Source organism: Chanodichthys erythropterus, chromosome 12 (genome assembly GCF_024489055.1).
Source record: "Chanodichthys erythropterus isolate Z2021 chromosome 12, ASM2448905v1, whole genome shotgun sequence".
Taxonomy (NCBI): Eukaryota; Metazoa; Chordata; class Actinopteri; order Cypriniformes; family Xenocyprididae; genus Chanodichthys; species Chanodichthys erythropterus.
In genome coordinates, this window is record NC_090232.1 from 34,543,437 (window position 1) to 34,563,031 (window position 19,595).

The 19,595-nt window shown below is 36.6% G+C and overlaps 1 protein-coding gene across 6 annotated transcripts in view; it reads right to left on the reverse strand.

The window, feature by feature from the left end:
- Positions 1-19,595, reverse strand: part of kdm2aa (lysine (K)-specific demethylase 2Aa) — a 32,576-nt gene that overhangs the window by 9,309 nt on the left and 3,672 nt on the right. For 4 of the 6 annotated variants that reach the window (XM_067404048.1, XM_067404050.1, XM_067404047.1 and 1 more), the window contains exons 2-15: positions 14,721-14,859; positions 14,556-14,634; positions 14,325-14,371; positions 12,832-13,010; positions 12,639-12,745; positions 10,568-10,661; positions 9,532-9,685; positions 7,695-7,810; positions 7,309-7,332; positions 7,062-7,188; positions 6,735-6,967; positions 4,378-4,455; positions 3,581-3,832; positions 3,343-3,459 (exon numbers count right to left, since the gene is read on the reverse strand). In XM_067404048.1, the coding sequence (XP_067260149.1) occupies positions 3,343-3,459; positions 3,581-3,832; positions 4,378-4,455; positions 6,735-6,967; positions 7,062-7,188; positions 7,309-7,332; positions 7,695-7,810; positions 9,532-9,685; positions 10,568-10,661; positions 12,639-12,745; positions 12,832-13,010; positions 14,325-14,371; positions 14,556-14,634; positions 14,721-14,859 (1,746 nt within the window). The remainder of the gene's footprint in view (positions 1-3,342; positions 3,460-3,580; positions 3,833-4,377; positions 4,456-6,734; positions 6,968-7,061; positions 7,189-7,308; positions 7,333-7,694; positions 7,811-9,531; positions 9,686-10,567; positions 10,662-12,638; positions 12,746-12,831; positions 13,011-14,324; positions 14,372-14,555; positions 14,635-14,720; positions 14,860-19,595) is intronic. The other 2 variants (XM_067404052.1, XM_067404051.1) reach the window with 1 other exon arrangement.

Here is a 19,595-nt window from a genome sequence, read left to right on the forward strand (position 1 = left end):
CTATTAAAAAGGCACAATATGCAAGATTTATGGATTAAAATATCCAAAAACCACTAAAACAATATTATATATTTTGTTGACTTCAATGATGTCATATCCGTGTTAGCCTCCATTTCAAGGAAACACCAAAGACACTTTAATATATTATCCACAGGTTCCACAGACAAGGCTTAAGCCTAGTTCCACACTAAAATGCATGCTTGCGCAGATTTAAGTGAAAGCATCTTGCGCTGACTTATCTTAAAATATGTTTTGTCTCAAGATGCACACGAGTGATGTTTTTACTAAGGCATGTTTATAAAAGCTACTTAAATGCCCTAATTGAACTAAGGCCTAATAATGGCTTAATCTAAGGCCTGTCAGTAAAACCGGGCCTATGTGTTTTAATAGACAGGTGAGCAACTGTTTGGATACCTTTATCGGGTTAGTCTTATTGTTTGAATCTATTTTTCTCCTGATTTACCGTAATGTTCGTATCATCCTACTATTTTGTCAAGTGGCTAACATAGCATAATCAGAAAGCTTAATTTGTAGTAACAGTAATACAGCATATTTTACACCGTTCAATATATTTTAAAATGATCTGAATGCCAAGTCATCCATATGATATTCTAATATTGATGTATCTTACTGCAGTGTGCAACAAGTGTCTCATACCAGCCACCGAGCGTACCTCCAGTGTCACGTTATACCAACTTTCAACACTCAAACATATTTTAGTATGATTGTTTTGTCCAAGTAAAACAGTGCTGTGTTATCCCCAAATTTTAATTTGTCAGGTAAAGTGACCTGTATGAGTAGCAGTGATGGGAATAACGCCGTTACTTTTTTCAGTAACGACTAATCAAACAAATTACTTTTTCTCCCGTTACAACGCTGTTATGTTACTGGCAAAAAAATGCCACGTTACTATAATTGAGCTCACTGATGCAGTTTTTATCCGAGTAGCCCTCTCTCTCAGCCATACAGGACCTGCAGAGATTTTTCTCTGGTGTGTGCTGCGGTTAGTCATAGCCTACACAAATATATGCTAATTTTAAACTGATAATAATGAACGATGCTCTGTGTGTGTCTGTGAGCATGCGAGCTGAGCGCGAGCTCAAACCAGAATACCCTTTGTGACATGCTGGATCGGAAATATGTGAAATAAGTTTTTCTAGTCATTTAAGCCATTAGTTGACTAATCACATTTATATTAATTTAATTTCTTAAAAACTGGAGAGAATAAACTAATAATGAGCGTTTATGTAATATAGGCTATGCACTCAAGCGCATGCATAACGCTTGCCATAAAGAACCGGCAAAAGTAATAATTATGAATATGACAAAAAACAGCAAGGAGACATTTTAATTGTTTATTAATAAAGTAATGTTTTCTTAATCAGTGTCGGCTGCGAAGATGAAGTTGACATTGCTGACTCATCTCTGCATATACTGGACGCGCCTAGAGAGAATGTTGGCTACATAATCAGAGTAGCCTATTTCTTTTCGTTTTTAGATATTTCAAGCTTTCTATAGATATATTTCTCATGTCTGCGAGGCAAGCAGCCGCTGAGTTTCGGTTCATTTAGCCTGTAAGACGCGCCCCAGTTTCACGCGCCAGTGATCATGCCCGCGCATCCATGATTGTATTGTCTGCTATATTTGCTTCTTATTTATTAAATCCAGGCAATTGGTTAATGAAACATTGATTAAAATTAAGATACAATTTTTACAAAACGAAATTCACTTTAAAGAAAGGCTTTCTACCAAACAAAACTTAATGAAGTGTTTAAAATCATGTCTGACCCATTCCATGACTCCCGATATATTGCGCATCTTATGATGCATCTTACTCATGCTGTTCACTTTTCATAATCAAGTAAATGCATTTAAAACATAACATAGGACTATTTAAACATATATATATATATATATATATATATATATATATATATATATATATGAAACTACATTTTCTTTAGTGGCTACAAACAGGTTATGTACATTACAGAGAAATTTCATAAGAAAGAGCGGATCATGAGTCACGAGTCGGTTCAAGAATAATTTATTCTTAGACTTATATTTAATATTGGGGGCATTAAGTTATTTGACATATATATATATATATATATATATTTTTTTTTTTTTTTTAAAGTAACGCAATAGTTACTTTCCCTGGTAATTAGTTACTTTTATAATGATGTAACTCAGTTACTAACTCCGTTACTATTTGTGAGAAGTAACTAGTAACTATAACTAATTACTTTTTTAAAGTAACGTGCCCAACACTGATGAGTAGTAATTCAGCATGGTTATTTCATTAGAATGAAATAAAATAATGTGAATTTATGTGATCAAACGTAACTGTAACAAAGTTCAAGCTCAGGAAAGAAAGAGACAGACGTTAAACATAACGTTAATCATAAAATAAACGCACAACAAAATGCAAGGAGCGGCAGCAGCCCACTGGGGCATACAAGTATAATAAAATTTATAAGTAAAATAAAAATAAGATTCCACGCTCATTCACAGCATCATTGGGCTATGTTGTTATTGTTGTTGTTTTGAATAAGCGACCTCCACAGGCGAAACTTAGTTACATACTGTGCTTTTAAATCTTTTAGATTTTAGACTATTAAATCTAAAAAAAATAATACTTTTATTCAGCAAGGATATATTATATTGACATTTATAACAACTTTTTATTCATCAATGAATCCTGGAAAAAAAAAAAAAATGTAACGTGTTCTCCACAAAAATATTATGCAGGCGCAACCGCTTTCAACTGTGATAAAAAGAAGTTTCTTGAGCACCAAATAAGCCTATAAGAATGGAGGGTCATGTGACACTGAAGACTGGAGTAATGATGCTGAAAATTCAGCTTTGCATCACAGGAATAAATTACATTTTAAAATACATTAAAACAGAAAAAAGTTATTTAAATTGAAACAATATTTCACTATATTAGTTTTATTGTACTATTGATAAAAAAAATAATTTAATCAACTTCTCTAACTTTTTAAGATTTTTAAGATGAAGTTGTTCTTCACCAGAAATGTGTCTTTTTTTTAAAAGAAGAAATTAAACCATCAGTGTAAAATGTCATCAAAAGCTTGTGGTGGGTTTGTCTTTGAAGGCTTATACATTAAGGACTCTTGCTAAAATCAATGTCTCTATGGCAATCATGAATGGGATTTTTACTTCCAGCACCCGATTGTTGAACTCTATTGTGCTGAGAACGGATGTCTGATGTCCACACTTTGCAAAGCCTCCAGTCACTATGCTTGCTCACCAGATAAATGAATCTGAATAAAGAATTTTGAGAAGTGAATTGAATTGCTGTGGTAATAATGTTTGTACCTTCAAACAGCTAGGATGTGCTATCTGAGCACAGTTGGAGCACTCCATGAGCTCTTCACTAGTCTCCTGGTTGCCTTCCTCACAGATCTCACATACAGCAGAGAGTGGCAGACCAGGCTATTGAGAGAACACACACAAAAAAACAAAAACAAAAAAAAAAACAAAAGAGAGAAGGATTATTAAATATATGCAAACAAAGAAAGGCTACATCAACAATGCATAATGTGAAAACACTCACAGCAAGACACTGGCGCAGTACACAGGTCTGTTTGAGTTTGCCAGGACCACCAAATTTCTTCATGTCTCTGCAGAAGTTGCAGTCGCCACATTCTGTGCGCAGACAGGCCTCGCAGCGTTTACAGCGCACGCGGCGCCGTCGCAGGACCGACATATTGGAGGCTGGTTTCACTGGCCGTGAAACAATGGGTGTGGTTGCCAGCTTGGGACGAATGACAGGTGGAGGGGGAGGGGGAGGCTGGTACCAGGGGGGCTTGGGAGAGACAAAAAGAAATGAGAGGTAAGTGCTGCAGTGTGGTGGGTTTAGAATAGAATAGAATATTCTAACAATAAAATAAGTGAAACTGCAGATTTTAGAATTTTGATGCATTATGCATCAAAAGTGACAGCATTTAAATCAAGCTTGATTTGTTTTAAATAATCAACCTATTTAGATCACAATTGTCAGAGACGAAAAGAAAAGATTCTGGTGATATTAGACTCAGATCAAAATCAAAAGAAAAAAGGGACAAATAACATTTCGTGTTGAGCAATTAATTTCATATGCTAATGAAAAATCACTGTCAGGACAATTATTTTGTTCCAGCATATATTAAATTAAAATCAAGATAAAATAAATTATTAAAAGGGATAATATAAACATGTTAATCAATTTCATTATTCCAATGTATGCCATGAAATAAACCAAATAACAAAGGGGAAAGAGAAAAGAAAAGGAAAGTTGCATGGTTTACTTAAGTGTTTTCTGGAAAGTCAATTAAAAATGTTCATTTAAATAAACTAAATATGTGATCTTACCCTCTTTGGCCATCTGACAATGGGTTTTCCAGTGTATGAGAGTTTAGGGATGTCATTGGCATGTTCTTTCAATAACGCCTGAAAGGGAGAGGAAAAAAAAACATTAAAATATTTCAAAATGGCTTCTTAAGCTGTGTTCACACTCCCAGTGACGTACAACGACAAAGCAGCATGATTCCATTCATTTTCAATGAAGAGCTGGCAATTTTCAGCGACACTACAGACCGTGACTTTTGGCAATAGGGTGTAGGCTGAAATGTGTGTAACTTTATGCAAATCAGGATTTCTCCAGGTTTCATCAAATGTAATTTAATGCTTTTTAATGCCAATTCTTAATGCTTATATATATATATATATATATATATATATATATAAAAAAATGTTGCTAAATGGTGATAGATGACGTCATGCGGCAATTTGTTTGTTTGCAGCATTCTTGGTTGTGTGATATTGCTTAACTGTATCAAGTTATAAAAAGTCCAGATTTTGAATTTTTACTGCGGTTTGTTCAACTGAGTTTCTTTTGGTGTGTGCTTCGCTCATGTTTCCATTTCTCCTTGAGATGGTGTCAGGTCCTTGTCCGGCCGGGCAAGAACAATTCTCTTTCACTTGCCCCTTCAAAAAATCCACTTATACCGGACTAACTGAAAAGCGTTAGTGTTGAGCCCAGACATGTTAAACCAGCACTAAATCCTGATTGATAATCGAGACGTTGTCTGATAAAGTCACAATACACATAAGATAAAGACAGTTGCTGTGATTTTGGCTAACATATGTACACGTAAAATGATCACTCCGTCAGGTTAGAAGCAATAGTATCTATTTTATTTCTCTGACAGAGCACACATCCTCAACTGAATGCGCTGCTCCTCTCCGCCGCTCACTGAACAGCAGACGCAGAGAGAGGTGCGCCTGCGGCAGCGGCAGGAAAGCAAGATCTCGCGTTTGTGCGACAGTACCGGTGGGTCTCGGAAGATAGATCAGGTTAACAAGTATATTTGTCACAATGCGCTTTCTTGAAAAAAGTTGCAAAAGGGGTCTGAAAAGTCGCTAAGTTGGCAACACTGATGCAGCCTTCCATCTCCATGTCACAGCCCGCCGCTGTCCAATATGGCATTACGACAACTTGGCACCGGCCGGAGGCAATTACCAAACTGGTTCCATGTGTGTATCACACCAATGTACATATTTTACGACAGCAAATCAAAGTTATTAATTATGAAAGCTATATTCAATATCAATTGGTAGTATTATTTTTCTTCAAAACTATTTAAAAAAATGTAATGCCTGTAAGAATAAAATTTAATGCTTTTTAATGCCATTTAAGGCCTTATTTTTCGCAAAATCCCTTTAATGACTTTTAATGCTTTTTACTGCTCCGCGGATACCCTGCAAATTAATAGAGATTTTTAGGAGTGACTACCAATAGAAGTCAAGTCAGTGGAGTGCACAGTGTCAGTTGCAAGATGAAGTAGTTAGTTTAGCGGTCAGCAACTTTCCTATAATTTATTATATATGTCTCTGTTTACAAACAGTGGTATGAATGGTTTCCACAGATAAATTGCCGCAATGACAAAAATCACTCACTGTTTCTCATTTATCTTTGATACCAAGCATTTTATATTTAGTCTTTTTACTCCAAAATGTTTAGTTTTAATGGCAAGAAAGCTGCTTCATTTTTTACAACATGGAATAATATCCGTGACTGTCGTCAAAGACTATAGAATAACACAAGACGTGTCACTTGTATTATTTTGAATGGGAGAAAGTGTAACGCGCAATATGGCGGAATAAGACCCGCCTTCTAAATAAGAGTCAATCGCTGACTGGTAAAGTCATCGCGTCACTGCAGCGGCCGTAAGAAGCACCGGTTTCTACAGAAACAGTCAGACACGTGCCTCCTAAATGAGGCACAAGAGACGCGCATTTAGGTCTGCGCATGCGCATTAGGTTGATCCAGCATAAAAATACAGGTTTGTTTGTCATGATTCAAGCGTTTGGAAAACAAATTATGAGACACTTGTTGTCAGATTTCATTGGTGATTTCAAATATGAAATTTAATCGAAAGCTTGGCAAACAGCTTTGGAGCTGCATGATGCCCAGGATGCCCGAGAGGCATTTCAAAGATGGCCGCCGAGTGAAATGACTTGTCTTAAAGGGACTTTGCTGTCGTTCATAAACATTACTAGGCAACCAGTAATGGGAACTCCCACTAGCAATCTAACTGTCAGCCACTGGCGACATGCAGCGACAAAGTGGCAGTGTGAATGCAGCTTATAGCAACAAAACTTAACATGAACTCATTTCAAACTAAAAAACTGAAGTAAACATTTAAAAAAAAAATAATAATACTGACCCGTATGTCGTGTAGCAGGGCAGCAGCATTGTGTATTCCTGAAGGCACACACTTCTTATGTGAGGGCAGTGACTCCAACTTCCCCACCAGGTTCCACAACCCCTCCAGCTCAAAGGGAGTCAAGTGAAGCTTCACCCCTGGCCCACTAGGTGGAGAGGGCGCATCATTGTCTTCTCTTTCCTCTTTAGCGTGGCCATTTAGTACCTCAAAACCCGAGCTTTCCTGCTTCAAGCCTGTGTATAAGTATCAGACAGAAAGAGAGTTTAACTTATTTGTGCTCATTACAAGCAAATCTGTGTGGATGTGATGTGTTGTTAATGTACTGACCAATGCCCAGAGAGTATTTCTGGAACTCAGGGATAAGGTATGATGTGTTGGTCATGCTGTACAGATAACGCTCCAACACGTACCAGCCCATCTCATAATAGAACGGATACCGGAACTTAGCAGGCACCTGAGGACGACCAGAGACCATTACGATTTCTCGCCCCAGTTACATTATTTTCATAAAAAATATACAGATTTTCCTATCAAATTTCCAATAATTATGAGAAAAACGTCACATTCTCATTACCGTAAAGCAGTAAGGAAAATCTTCCTGTCCGGACACAAAGGTTTAGTTTTTATTAAAATCAGAAAAAAAAAATTTCAGTACAAGAAATACTGCCATGATTATTTGTAGTATTGAAATATATCAAATTATTGGATTGAAGTAACGAAATGAAAACTGTGATTATGATTATCAAGATAATGTAACAAAGCAAAATGGTGCAAAAAATGTTTTTAAAAAAATGCAGCTTTTTTTTCTAATGCATAATGTATTTTCTTATTAAACTTTTAAATTTAGGGTCAAATAAGACCCAAATGTGTTCTTTTGAGATTAAAAAGACCATAAACAGTTATACAAGTTATAAAAGAATTTAAAAAATGGCAACCACTGCAATGAAATATTGAGCTCACCCTTGTCCTGTCCTCAATGCTGGAGATGTGCAGTTGCATGGGGATATTAAAACTATGTAGAAAATTCCCACCAAATACAAGTGTGTCCACTGGTGTATACACTGCATGAATCCAACCTAAAAACGGTACAAAACATGTAATTTAAGAAAACTTAAATTAGGTCCATCACGATTTCTTGATAGTACGATTTCTTGAAGTACTCGATTTAAAAAAAAATTCCTTGATTGCAATTTACCTGTGCTTATTAACTGCCAAAATAACGTAAACGGTGCATTCCACAGACAAGAATCGATGAACCGCATTATTAGACAGTTTTTTCCTAAGGTTGCTTGATACATAACTTTGCACGAATCGAGCAAGTTGAAAAATCTGAACTTTGGCGAAAATTCGAGCCGTGTTAACCAATCAGGAGCTTGCTCTAGTAGTGACGTGATGTAACGAGCTGAGGCTGAAATCCAAAACAACAATGTAGGGCAAAATCATTGTCGCTGTACATCTTCATACTTTTATAGAAACAGGAATAAAAAGGATCTTGCTTGAATGAAAATGAGTGAGGAGGTCGGACAATCTGGTAAGTTGTAAAAAAACGGTCTTTACTCAATTTGAGCTATATATATATATACACATATTGAGACTACTAGCTAAAGCCGGTAAATTGAGCTTATTCATTGTATTTTACAACTACTTTCCCGCTGACAAGTTGTGCTTATTCAGAGGAAGTGTGCAGAAAGAAGTGGAAGAGTCTGGGACACATAAAGGAGTGAGCGAGCCCCTCTCATGACGCGAATTCACGTCTGTTGTGAAGTGAATTTCACGCGCGAATGAAGCAAGCAAACTCAAAATGTTCAAGCGTCAAACTACGCGTGAATAGCGCGATTTATTTGCGCAAGTCGCGTCTGGTGTGAACGCACCATGAGTCTCTCCATCAGTGCCTGACTCCAGTTTGAACAAATAATAAGGCTGAACAGTTACTGACTATCATCATTTTGGCTGCGTGAGATTCTCGAGCTTTGTTGTCGAGCAACTGAAGCGCAAGATGTTTAAGCTCCGCCCTCTTTTGGTAAGTGAGCTGGGATCAGCAGCTCATTTGCATTTAAAGGGACACACAAAAATGTCATGTTTTTTCTCACACCCAAATAGAGGCAAATTTGACAAGCTATAATAAATGATCTGTAGGTTATTTTGAGCTGAAAATTCACAGACACATTCTGGGGACAACAGAGACTTACATTACATCTTGTGAACGGGGCATTATAGGTCCCCTTTAAAAATCATAATAGAGTATAGTGCTATTATGAAATCACAAAGGCTGTTACGGGCATGCAGGTTACGTGTTTCTTCCAGTGGATCAGAGCAGCTCCATTCACAGTATATGCTGCTCCACACGAACTCTGTCTCTGCATGTGTTATTTGTTTGAGTTTCCAATAACGTGCATTTGGGAATGCAAATAAAGTTTGACGCACTTTGTGTTTCATAGAAAATACAGTGGCTGTAGCATTTCTATTTCTTTTCATACTTTATTCTAACCGATTATTATTGCCTCATTGTTATTATGCATGTATGTTAAGACATTTTAAAGGCTATTATTCACTTAGGTTTGTTTTTATTACCACAAATAAATGATCTGATTACTCGATTAATTGTCAAAAAAAAAAAAAAAACACAGAGTACTCAATTACCAATATAATCATTAGTGACAGCCCTAACTTAAACAAATTATTCAAATCTAAAACCATGAAAACTCATGATAATCTTAGATATTTCATGTAAATATACACAATATAATCTAGTTTTCTCTACGTGTAAATGAATGCGTGTGTCTCTACATATGCTTACCCGATGGAATAATGAATGTGTAGCCCTGCTTGAGCTCAATCCTCTGGCAATCAGTGGCCTTGTCACCAAGGAATATGTCGCCTTGTTTCCCTGACAACACCCAGTTCTCATAAAGCTCCAGGTTTTGTGGTGTGGGTGGGATTAACCAAAACACCTGCAGACACAGGCAATCAGGCTCATCTGGGCCAAAAACATTTTGGGCATTCTGACAGCAAACTGATTATTAGATATAAAGCACAACAGTTCATTAGTATTACAATGATTTCAGCATGTACACTACTACCATTGGGGTCAATGAGATTTTTTTTAAAAAAGAGATTCAGTAACTTTACAATAAGTTCCCATTACTTAATGGATTAATTAATATTAACAATGAGTAATAATTTGTTACAGTATTTATTAATCTTTGTTAACATTAATTAATAAAATGCAACTGTTTATTGTTAGTTCTTGTTAGCTCAGGACCAACTAATCCTATTTCATATAAATTTTATTAAAATTTAATCATAAAACAGATACACCTTTGATTTTAATTAATAGTAAATGTTGAAATTAACATCAACTAAGGTGAATAAATGCTTTAGAAGTATTTTTCAATGTTAATTCATGTCAAATGTAGTTAACTAATGTTAACAAATAGAACTTTATTGTCATTATTTTTTAATCAGCAAGGATGAATAAAATTGAGCAAAAGTGACAGTAAAGACTTTCACATTGTTACAAAATGTTCTATTTCAAATAAATGCAGTTGAACTTTATATTCATCAAAGAACCAACAAATCTAATCACAGTTTCCACATATATTAAGCAGCACAACTGTTTTCAATGAGAATAAGAAATGTTTCATGAGCACCAAAACAGTTATTTCAAATTGTAATAATATTTCACACTATCCCTGTTTTTACTGTATTTTTGAGCAAATAAATGCAGCCTTATTTAATAATTAATAGATAAGAGACTTCTATCAAAAATGTTTTAAAAATCTTACCAACCCCAAACTTTTGAACAGTAGTGTATATGCACATAGTTTTCTGACCTTGCAGCCCCGCAGTATGTGGTACCACACAGATGTGCCTCCAAAGTCTATGTGGAAATCTGTGTAACAGCCCTGCACGCTCATTAGGCAGTACCTGCACACAGAACAGGCAAATTTGAAATAGGGGAAGAGGACTGTTTTGTTAAAAAAAAAAAAAAACAATGAACAAAGAGAGATGTGTGAAATGAGGCATGAATATAATTAGGATAGAAAATGTAATAACACAGAGGACTTATTTCCTGGTGCATACAAAATTACTTTGTCTTTTTTATGCAATCAAACAAAATGCAATAAAAAAAAAGTAGAAGTGTGCAAATAAAAAGGGTTCTTAAGACCGTTTTAATTACCAAAATAAAATAATTGATAACAAAACTCTTTTCAGGGTGAGTAAATCTTTGCAAGTTTTTCTTTGCGCAGTTTATCACGCACACACGAATTTGCTCTCTCTTCTGCCGTCATTGAGTCTAAAAGCTTTGCTTGAGTGTTGAAATTTTTTGAATTCAAGTGAAGCTGTGTTTCAGTGGGTGGTATCTAAGCACCAGAATGAAAGACCTGCTTCTATTTGTCATTCTTGTTGGCCACAACCACTACCCAGTCCCGCTGTGAGCCTGACATGGAGAACAACACATCATTGTCTAATGCCATAAATCATCATCACACTCTGCAGTCCCTATAGCCAGATAACCATTCCCTTTAAAAGATCTCTAGTGGCACGGGTTTCTGTCATTTAAACTCACTGCAGGCTATTACTACGGCAGTCTTATTTAATCTTGACCTGTATATCAGAAGAATTTAGGACTTTAAATTTGATTTTGACCTCTGTTTGTGATAAAAACGGTTACAGTGACAGTAATTTTATTGTCAGGAGTACACATCAAACATGCAAAACCAAACCATTAGTTATTGATATTTCAAAGGAAATAAGGAGACATACATATTCAGTTGCATCAGCTCCATATTTTTTGTGTTTATACTAAACAACGTCCATAAGGGCATTTAGTCTAAAAGTGTGCACATTGGGAAACAAATACTGATGTATTCCAATGTTTCCTTAATATTTATTTAGAAAGAACTGTCATTTCTATTCATTTTCGACTAAATTATGAGATCTGATGATCTCACTGGCTCTGCTTTTGTTCCGGGTCAAATGACTTCCAGACAGAGGATTTGCTACTGATCTGTCACTCATATTATATGGGTATAACTCACAACCTTCTATGATGAAAATCGTGTAAACTTCAGCATTCTGTCTCCATAAATAAATAACAGATAGAAATGTTTGAACAAATGAAACATGAAGCTAATAAATAGCCAATTACAACAATATATTGTTGAATGCGTTTTTCATATGATTTGGGGCATTTCATAAGAATAATTCATGCTTATAATGAGAAATGCTGTTATGCATTCAGCTGCATTATGTTAAGTTGCATAAAACGTCCATTAAATTTTTACTGTAAATGAGGATCAAAATGATTATGTTGTTAAAGCATTACAATATGTATTAAGCCTTTGTGATATATGTAACGCATGATATATCTAAGGCATATGTGATATATCTAAGCCCCTGACATATCTAATGCGATGCCAGATGGCTGCCACAATCCCGCTCTCTCTCTCTCTGTCAGAGTCAGACTTGAGGCGGGACTGGGTAGTGCGTGTGGTGGAATTATCGTGCCCAACAAGGGTGACCAATAGAATCAGGTCTTCCATTCTGGTGATTAGATACCGTCCACTGAAACACAGCTTCATTTGAATTCAAAACTTTTCAACTCGCAAGCAAGGTTTTTAGACTCACAAACAATGACAGCAGAACAGGGAGTAAATTTGTGTGTGCGTAATTAAAGCTGCACCAAGAAAAACAATGATTTACTTGCACTCTAAAGAGTTTTATCAATTATTTTTGTAAATGCTTTTTTAAATTACAATATAATTATTTTTGCTCTCAAACAGTATGTTTGATTGTATAAAAAAAGGACACAAAAGTAACTCCTAAGGTGAACAGACCCTTTTTGTTTTAACAGACCCTTTTTGCATAGAGACTATATTGAAAAATCTAAGAAATGCTCACTTCTGCACTTTGGGGTATTGCATGTCCATGATCGAGTTTGTGGCATCTCTTTGCCTTTCTTTCAAGTGCCGTGGCCACATGTTGTCCACCCAGTCAATCATGTCCACCTGTGACAACATGGAAAATGTTTTGGCTATCACAGACTAGTCTAAATATTAATATTTTTGGCACATCTAAACGTTAAGGTACCTACCGTGGCAGGTCTTTTGACGAGGCTCTCTAGTTTAGTGTGGCTAAATTCAAGGCTGATAACATTGTAAAGCTTCTCTCTCTGAGAGGGAGGAGTCTCATAGTAACGCCTCCACTGGGCCATTGACATCTCCGTGCCCTTCTGAGTAGACACATCCATCACGTCAATCATCCGCCGACTTCCTGTTAACAAAGATAAGCAGGGAGGAGAGGCTGAAGCATCCCAAAGCAGCACCACTGATTCTAGTTAACATGTAATTAGTGTTTATTTCGTCAGACGAGACGAGACGAAATATGTTCGTCAACGACCTTTTTTTTCATGACAAAGACGAGACGATGACAAGACTGCCAAAACACTGGCCAAAAACGCTGACTTAGACTAAATTACCATGCATTATTGTTGATGAAAAAAGACGAGACGAAAATGTTTTGTATAAAATAAAAACTAAGATAAAATCTCTCTTCATTTTTGTCTACAATCGTCTCTACTTTTTCATCAGCTGTTACACCTTTAAAATATTCAGAACGAGTTCGCGGCTTCGCGCTGTTGCTCAAGTTAAGCCTCGTTGAAGCCTTGTTTACACTGCGTGCGTGTGCGGCTCGTTACGGCTCCGGCAAGGTGTTGTTCCGTCCTCTGCGCGATGTCAACTCAAACAAAGAAATTTCAAGTTTTTCAACTTCGAATCTCTTGTCGTCAGTTTCTAGTGATGTAAAATATGAGCGGGAGTTTACACAGGGTGATTATTTTGACTTTGTTTTGTATTTGAGCTGCGCGGCTGGTGTAAACAAGAGTGGCCGTGTATCAGCTCCGGTAGCCGCGTCGCAGCCGTAACGAGCCGCACACGCGCAGTGTAAACGAGGCTTTACAGGTCTCATACGCCTGTGGCTGCAACACGAAACTGCTGAACAAACAACACCCAAAGCGAACACGAGTGACGAGCGACAACGACATGCTAGCTTCTGAATTGTGTTGGTTAAAATAAAATACTCTTCAGAACAGGTTAATCATTTGTGAATGTGTCTCTTAAATCAGAAATTGAAAACCAGACACGTTTAACATTTGCATTCAACAAAAATCGTTCATTTTGTTTGTTTTGTCAGGTAATTATGATATTTAACCTTGAGATATGTGAAACTTTTTTACTGAAATGTTTATCAGTAATTATCTCAGTAATAATGTGTTATTTAAAAAAAAAAAACTACAATTTTTTTACTAAAACTAGACTAAAATTAAAAGACTTTTAGTCGACTAAAACTTGACTAAGATACCTTGAGTTTTATTTTGACTAAAACTAGACTAAAATGACGAGACGTTTAGTCGACTAAAACTTGACTAACAAAAAAAGATATGTGAATGACTAAATATGACTAAAACTAACAAGGACATTTGGCACAAGACTAAGACTAAGACTAAATTAAAAAAAGGAAGACGAAATTAACACTACATGTAATTCAACATATAACCAAATTCAGCATTTCCACCACAAAAACACTTACCTACAAACAACTTCACATCATTCACACTGAAGTCTTGATCTGGCATTCTGAAAAAGGAAACAAATGTAGTTAAGATTCAAATCTAAAACTTTATAAAAATTCTGAAATATGAAAAAGACAAAATAGCAACAGTAAAAACAAACAGGCATATGTGAATCTCAAAGGGAGGGTTTTCAATAAGAGAGTAAAGTACATTACAAGAAAAATGTAATAAAAAGGACAATGTCTTACTTAATGCCAAGTCCATCAGGTCTCTCAAAGATGATGGGGTCCCGGAGCCCACATCTCTGGACGTACTCATATGTGAGGTCTGAAAAAACAGGCCAAGTTAAATTACACACTCCATAAAGATGCATCTCTTTGATGAGTTCCATAAGAACTGCAACTCTTTATCACCTTTGCCTTCCATGTGTTTGACTCGGTCAGAGCTGAAGCGGCTGCTGTGCAGCTTCTCCTCCAGATCGAAAGTCCTCTTTCCATCGATCTCGTCGTCGGAAATGCCATCGTCTTGGTAACGCCGCCGCGTGCCAGACCGCTGCAAGACAAAGAATATTAAACAATGAAAATCCGTTGCCAGAACAACACTATTTCTCTGCATACATTAATCACTTCCTTCCAATAGCTGAAATATTGTATAACCACCACAGCTTCAACTTGTTGTGCTATTTGAACACACTCCTACACAAGGCAGAGAAATGCACTTGCCCACAATCTCACACATACAAACACTAAATAACTCACACCCATCACGAGCACTAGCCCACACACAGCAACTATTAATAAAACATCATAAATCATGCTGATGCACGAGGATTCACTGTTGAGAGTCTTGGAGCAGAACTGCTGGTGTGGTTCAAGCAGAAAACAACTAATGGCCACATTTTCTTTTCTGTTTAATATAACCTTTGAGTACAGGTGAGTAGCAGTACAGTCCAGGAAGTTTCTTTAACAAGCTGTTTAAAAAAAGTAAAAAAATACATGTATCGTTCACAGAGAAGGAAGTTGTATTTAGGATTGTATTTGAAACAAGAAGTGATGCTTTCAAAAACGCCACTGAAGCACAAATAAATGTCAGTGATTTCTGAAACATAGCCTACACTACCATTCAAAGGTTTGGGGTCGGTACAGTTTTGTTGTTTTTGTTTGTGCACATTGTGATGTTGTGATGTTTATGCACATCAAGACTGCATTTATTTAATAAAAAAAATATAATAAAACAGTAAAAGTGAATCAGTGCCATGTAATTAATTTCAAATCCTCCTAATATGATGATTTGTTGTCCAAATAACATGACGATTTATTATCAACTAGGCTTATATTAATATTACAACTGAAAACAGCTTTGTTGCTTAATATTTTTGGATAATTTCTTCAGGATTCTTTGATGAATACAAAATTCAAAACAAACCTTTATTTCTATTAAAAACAGAAGCCTCTACATTCACTTTGGACCAGTTTAATGCATGCTTACTAAATAATAATAATAAAAATAGTATCTGAAATAATGCATGTTTTCAGTTAATGATGCTGAGATGCACCACTGCTCACCAGGAGCAGGTGAGTAACATACAGGAACACAATGAACAAAACAATAAGACCCTCCTCCACTCGCCCTTGCCTCTGCCCTCAATGTCTCTATGGTAATGTGGAACCACTAGCCAATCACATGCTTCCTAAAGCCTTGTCGTCACACCCTCTCAAAAACAAGAAGAAAAAAAATCAATGAAATGAATTGGGCATGACTGTGCAGTATCTTAGGAAATTTTCCCCAAACCATTCACACATCCTGATTGAACTACGTACACCTCTATGAACATGTAAATCAAAGCCCTTTATATTAGCACACAAAAGTTCAAACACATCAGCCATTATTGTAATCGTAACTCTTTAAGGCACTATAATCAATTTAATTTAATTTAATTTAAGGCACTATATCAAGTTAAAAAGAGTTCAACTTTTAAAAACATGTCTCAGGACCTGTGTTCTGCTCCAATACATCAATTATATCCTGTCTATTTGCTTTTGAAAATTGCTGTCACAAACAAAGTCACCATGTACACCATGTTCCCATTCTAACCCATCAGACTGCAGGGAACTGCCCAAAATGCAACTGTAAACAATCTCAATATTAATAACAGACATTTTTAAAAGGTGCAATTGTTATCAAGATCAATCAATGCTGTCATTTCAGAGATTCTTAGGGCACTTGTGCCCATCCCTAGTCAATGATGCTGCAGTTTTCCAGGCCTGTGCACAAACCCTGCCAGTCTGTCGCTCTCTGATGCTGCATCACTGCATCTTTCAATCTCTTCCATTCACAACACAGATCTACAAACTGTCAGACCTCCCAGTGACGAAAGCAGTAAATATGCATTTAAGGAAAAACAGTACATCCTGTACTGTTGTGTCCTCACACTAGAGGGAAATCAAACCCTTCTATAGATGATGTGGAGTATGAAAGGAGAGAGAAAAAAAATGCACTGATGCCAGGATTAAAACCTTTTCTGTGCCCTTCCACATGCAGCTTTCGATCGCCCTCTCTCTAAGCGAGGCCCTAGACTGCAGTGCGCTAGGAGAAAGCCCTTGTGGAGGGCAATGAGACACTACACACCTCGCACCTTCAGTGTCACATCTTCATCCCTCTGCTGGCTTTTCCTCTTCCTGCCTCTCCGTCTCATCAACATCATCCCCCCGTCAACAAGCGTAAGGATCTCCTGTCCGTTTTCCATCCCTGCATTTCTTCTCGTCTTTCAATATGAGAAAATCTACTGTTTGTTCTCCTCTGTCATCCTTTCGCCTCTGCAGTGCCCCCTCCCACTCCTCCCCCCGTTTCCGCATGTCTGATCACATGGTCTGCTAAACCAATCTAATCATTCGTCCTCCACTTCCCCAGTCTCTACAAAAACAGTCTGCACACAACAATCTCTCAAATCCTGCTCACTCTCCATCACTGTCCTGTTCTTCAGAAAACTATCGGGGCAAATGATATACAAAACCAACAATATGATTTCAGACAATTTAATCTTAAAGATGTATTATGTAATGCAGGCTGAGAGAGATCTTTTAATTTATGTGCAACAAATTCTCTAAAACCCAGCATCAACAATAGAACCAATGTGTGGAAACAACTGCACATTAATAATTTTATCAGAAATAACATTCAGCATCTTTACAACGGAGGTATTGTTGGGGATAATCAAAAAATAAATTAACCCTTTGAGCGGTACGGTCCCACATATGGGATTTCGAACGTTCAGCGACGTCACATAACTGCCAGATTGAAACTGTGCTTTCGCACTTTGACTGAGAGACAGACGCGCGCAGCTCGTCATATATCACAGCTATGCAGTGTTGTTTCTTTTAAGGTTTCATACATTTAAATACACATAAGCACCAGTAAAACAATACATTTATAGTTTATAAAATACACACCAATGTCAGACATCAGTGGAAGCAGCAATAAAAGTGATCAAGATAAAGATCATTTATAGAAGGTTTTAAAACGACAAAACATTCACTTATACATATTTGAGAATCAGAATATCATATTTTAAATAAAAAAGGAAAAACAAAATAATAACGATCCATCTGTCATAGTGTTATTGTGGCTGTGCTCAGCGTGCGTGACACACAAGACACACATGGAAGCAATAAGGGCAAACGTCGCCTTAAAAAAACTCACTCTGGGGGGACAGTTAGAATATTTTAAACTCACGCTTGAAAGGGTTAATAATAATAATAATAATAATAAGTGTATTTAAAGGTGCAATATGTAATGTTTTTGCAGTAAAATATACAAAAATCACTAGACCAGTGTTATATATTTTGTTGTTCACTTGAGTACTTACAATACCCCAAATGTCTCCAACTATTTGTAAATCGTGAGAAAATTGCAATTTTAACCAAGTCTCCGGGACGTGTGAGTCGCCGCCTGTCAATTGCGTCATATCCTCGGTTTGTTTTGTTTTTTTGTAGAAACCATGGAAACAACAATGACGCTTTAATATTTACATGTTTTAATAGACAAGGGAACCACTGTTTGGTTACATTTATAGACAGAAAACTAATTGTTGTTATATAGCTCAACATAGGGCTGGGGGATATATCGCATGAGATTGTCACGCGCATTTCGTCAGTAAAGCCGGTTCCCTGATTACCGCTAAATCGCCATCACCTGCTTTCAAATGGAGCGGCATTTAATATACAGAGCCGTAGTTCAGTGACAAGCCACGCAATATCACGTTCATTATCGAAGGCGATACATCTAAGATAAGAACGCAATATTGCGTGTCTTATCAGTGATCTACGGCTCGGTCTATTAAATGCCGCTCCATTTGAAAGCAGGTGATGGCGATTTAGCGGTAATCAGGGAACCGGCTTTACTGACGAAATGCGCGTGACAATCGCAGGCGATATATCCCCCAGCCCTAGCTCAACATTGTTTAAATCTAATTTTCTAGATTTTTTGCGAGTACTGTGCTTTACCATGCCTCAGAGAAAAACACTATTTTGTGAAGTAGCTAACAGCATAATCATATGCAGCTTTATTTTTAGTAACAGTAATACAGAATTTTCTCTATCATACAATAACATTTTAAAATGAATTGCTTGTCATTTATCAACACAAGCCATCCAGCATTTAATGATATTCTAATATTGATCTATCTTACTGCAGTGTGTCTCAATCAAGTGTCTCAAAGCTGCTGCCGAGTGAACGCACACAGTAACGTTATAACATAATTTTCAACACAATCAAATGTATGGCTGTTTCTCAATATGCGTTCTTTATCGATCTTGCGTCCTTGTGTTCTTGCTCTACGTCATCATCAACCGTCGAAGTTCATTCCAATACTCAAGAACGCAAGAACGGAGGACGCATGAAAGTACCCGGATGTGTTCTTGATATCGAGGATGCATCGAATGCGAACTTGAGAATCAAACAGTTAAAAATCCCAGAAGATGCTGCAGGTGGTCGACATACGGAAGCCTGTAAGCTTTAAAGTTCTCATTCTCACTTATGAGATTCCCGCTACAAGCTTGCATATATGTGACGGCTCGTGAAAGTATTTACAGTTTGTTTTGCTTAATTTTAATAAAGTGATAACCTTAAGAAAGCCTGCAGTATTTTTACTGGCATATAAAAAATAATCTTAACATTCACAAAGCAACACAAAGGCTTTTCATTTTCATAAATACACGCGGTGAAATAAAAAGATATAAAATGATATGAAAACAATGTCTATAATAATGTGAAAACAAATCTTTTAATAG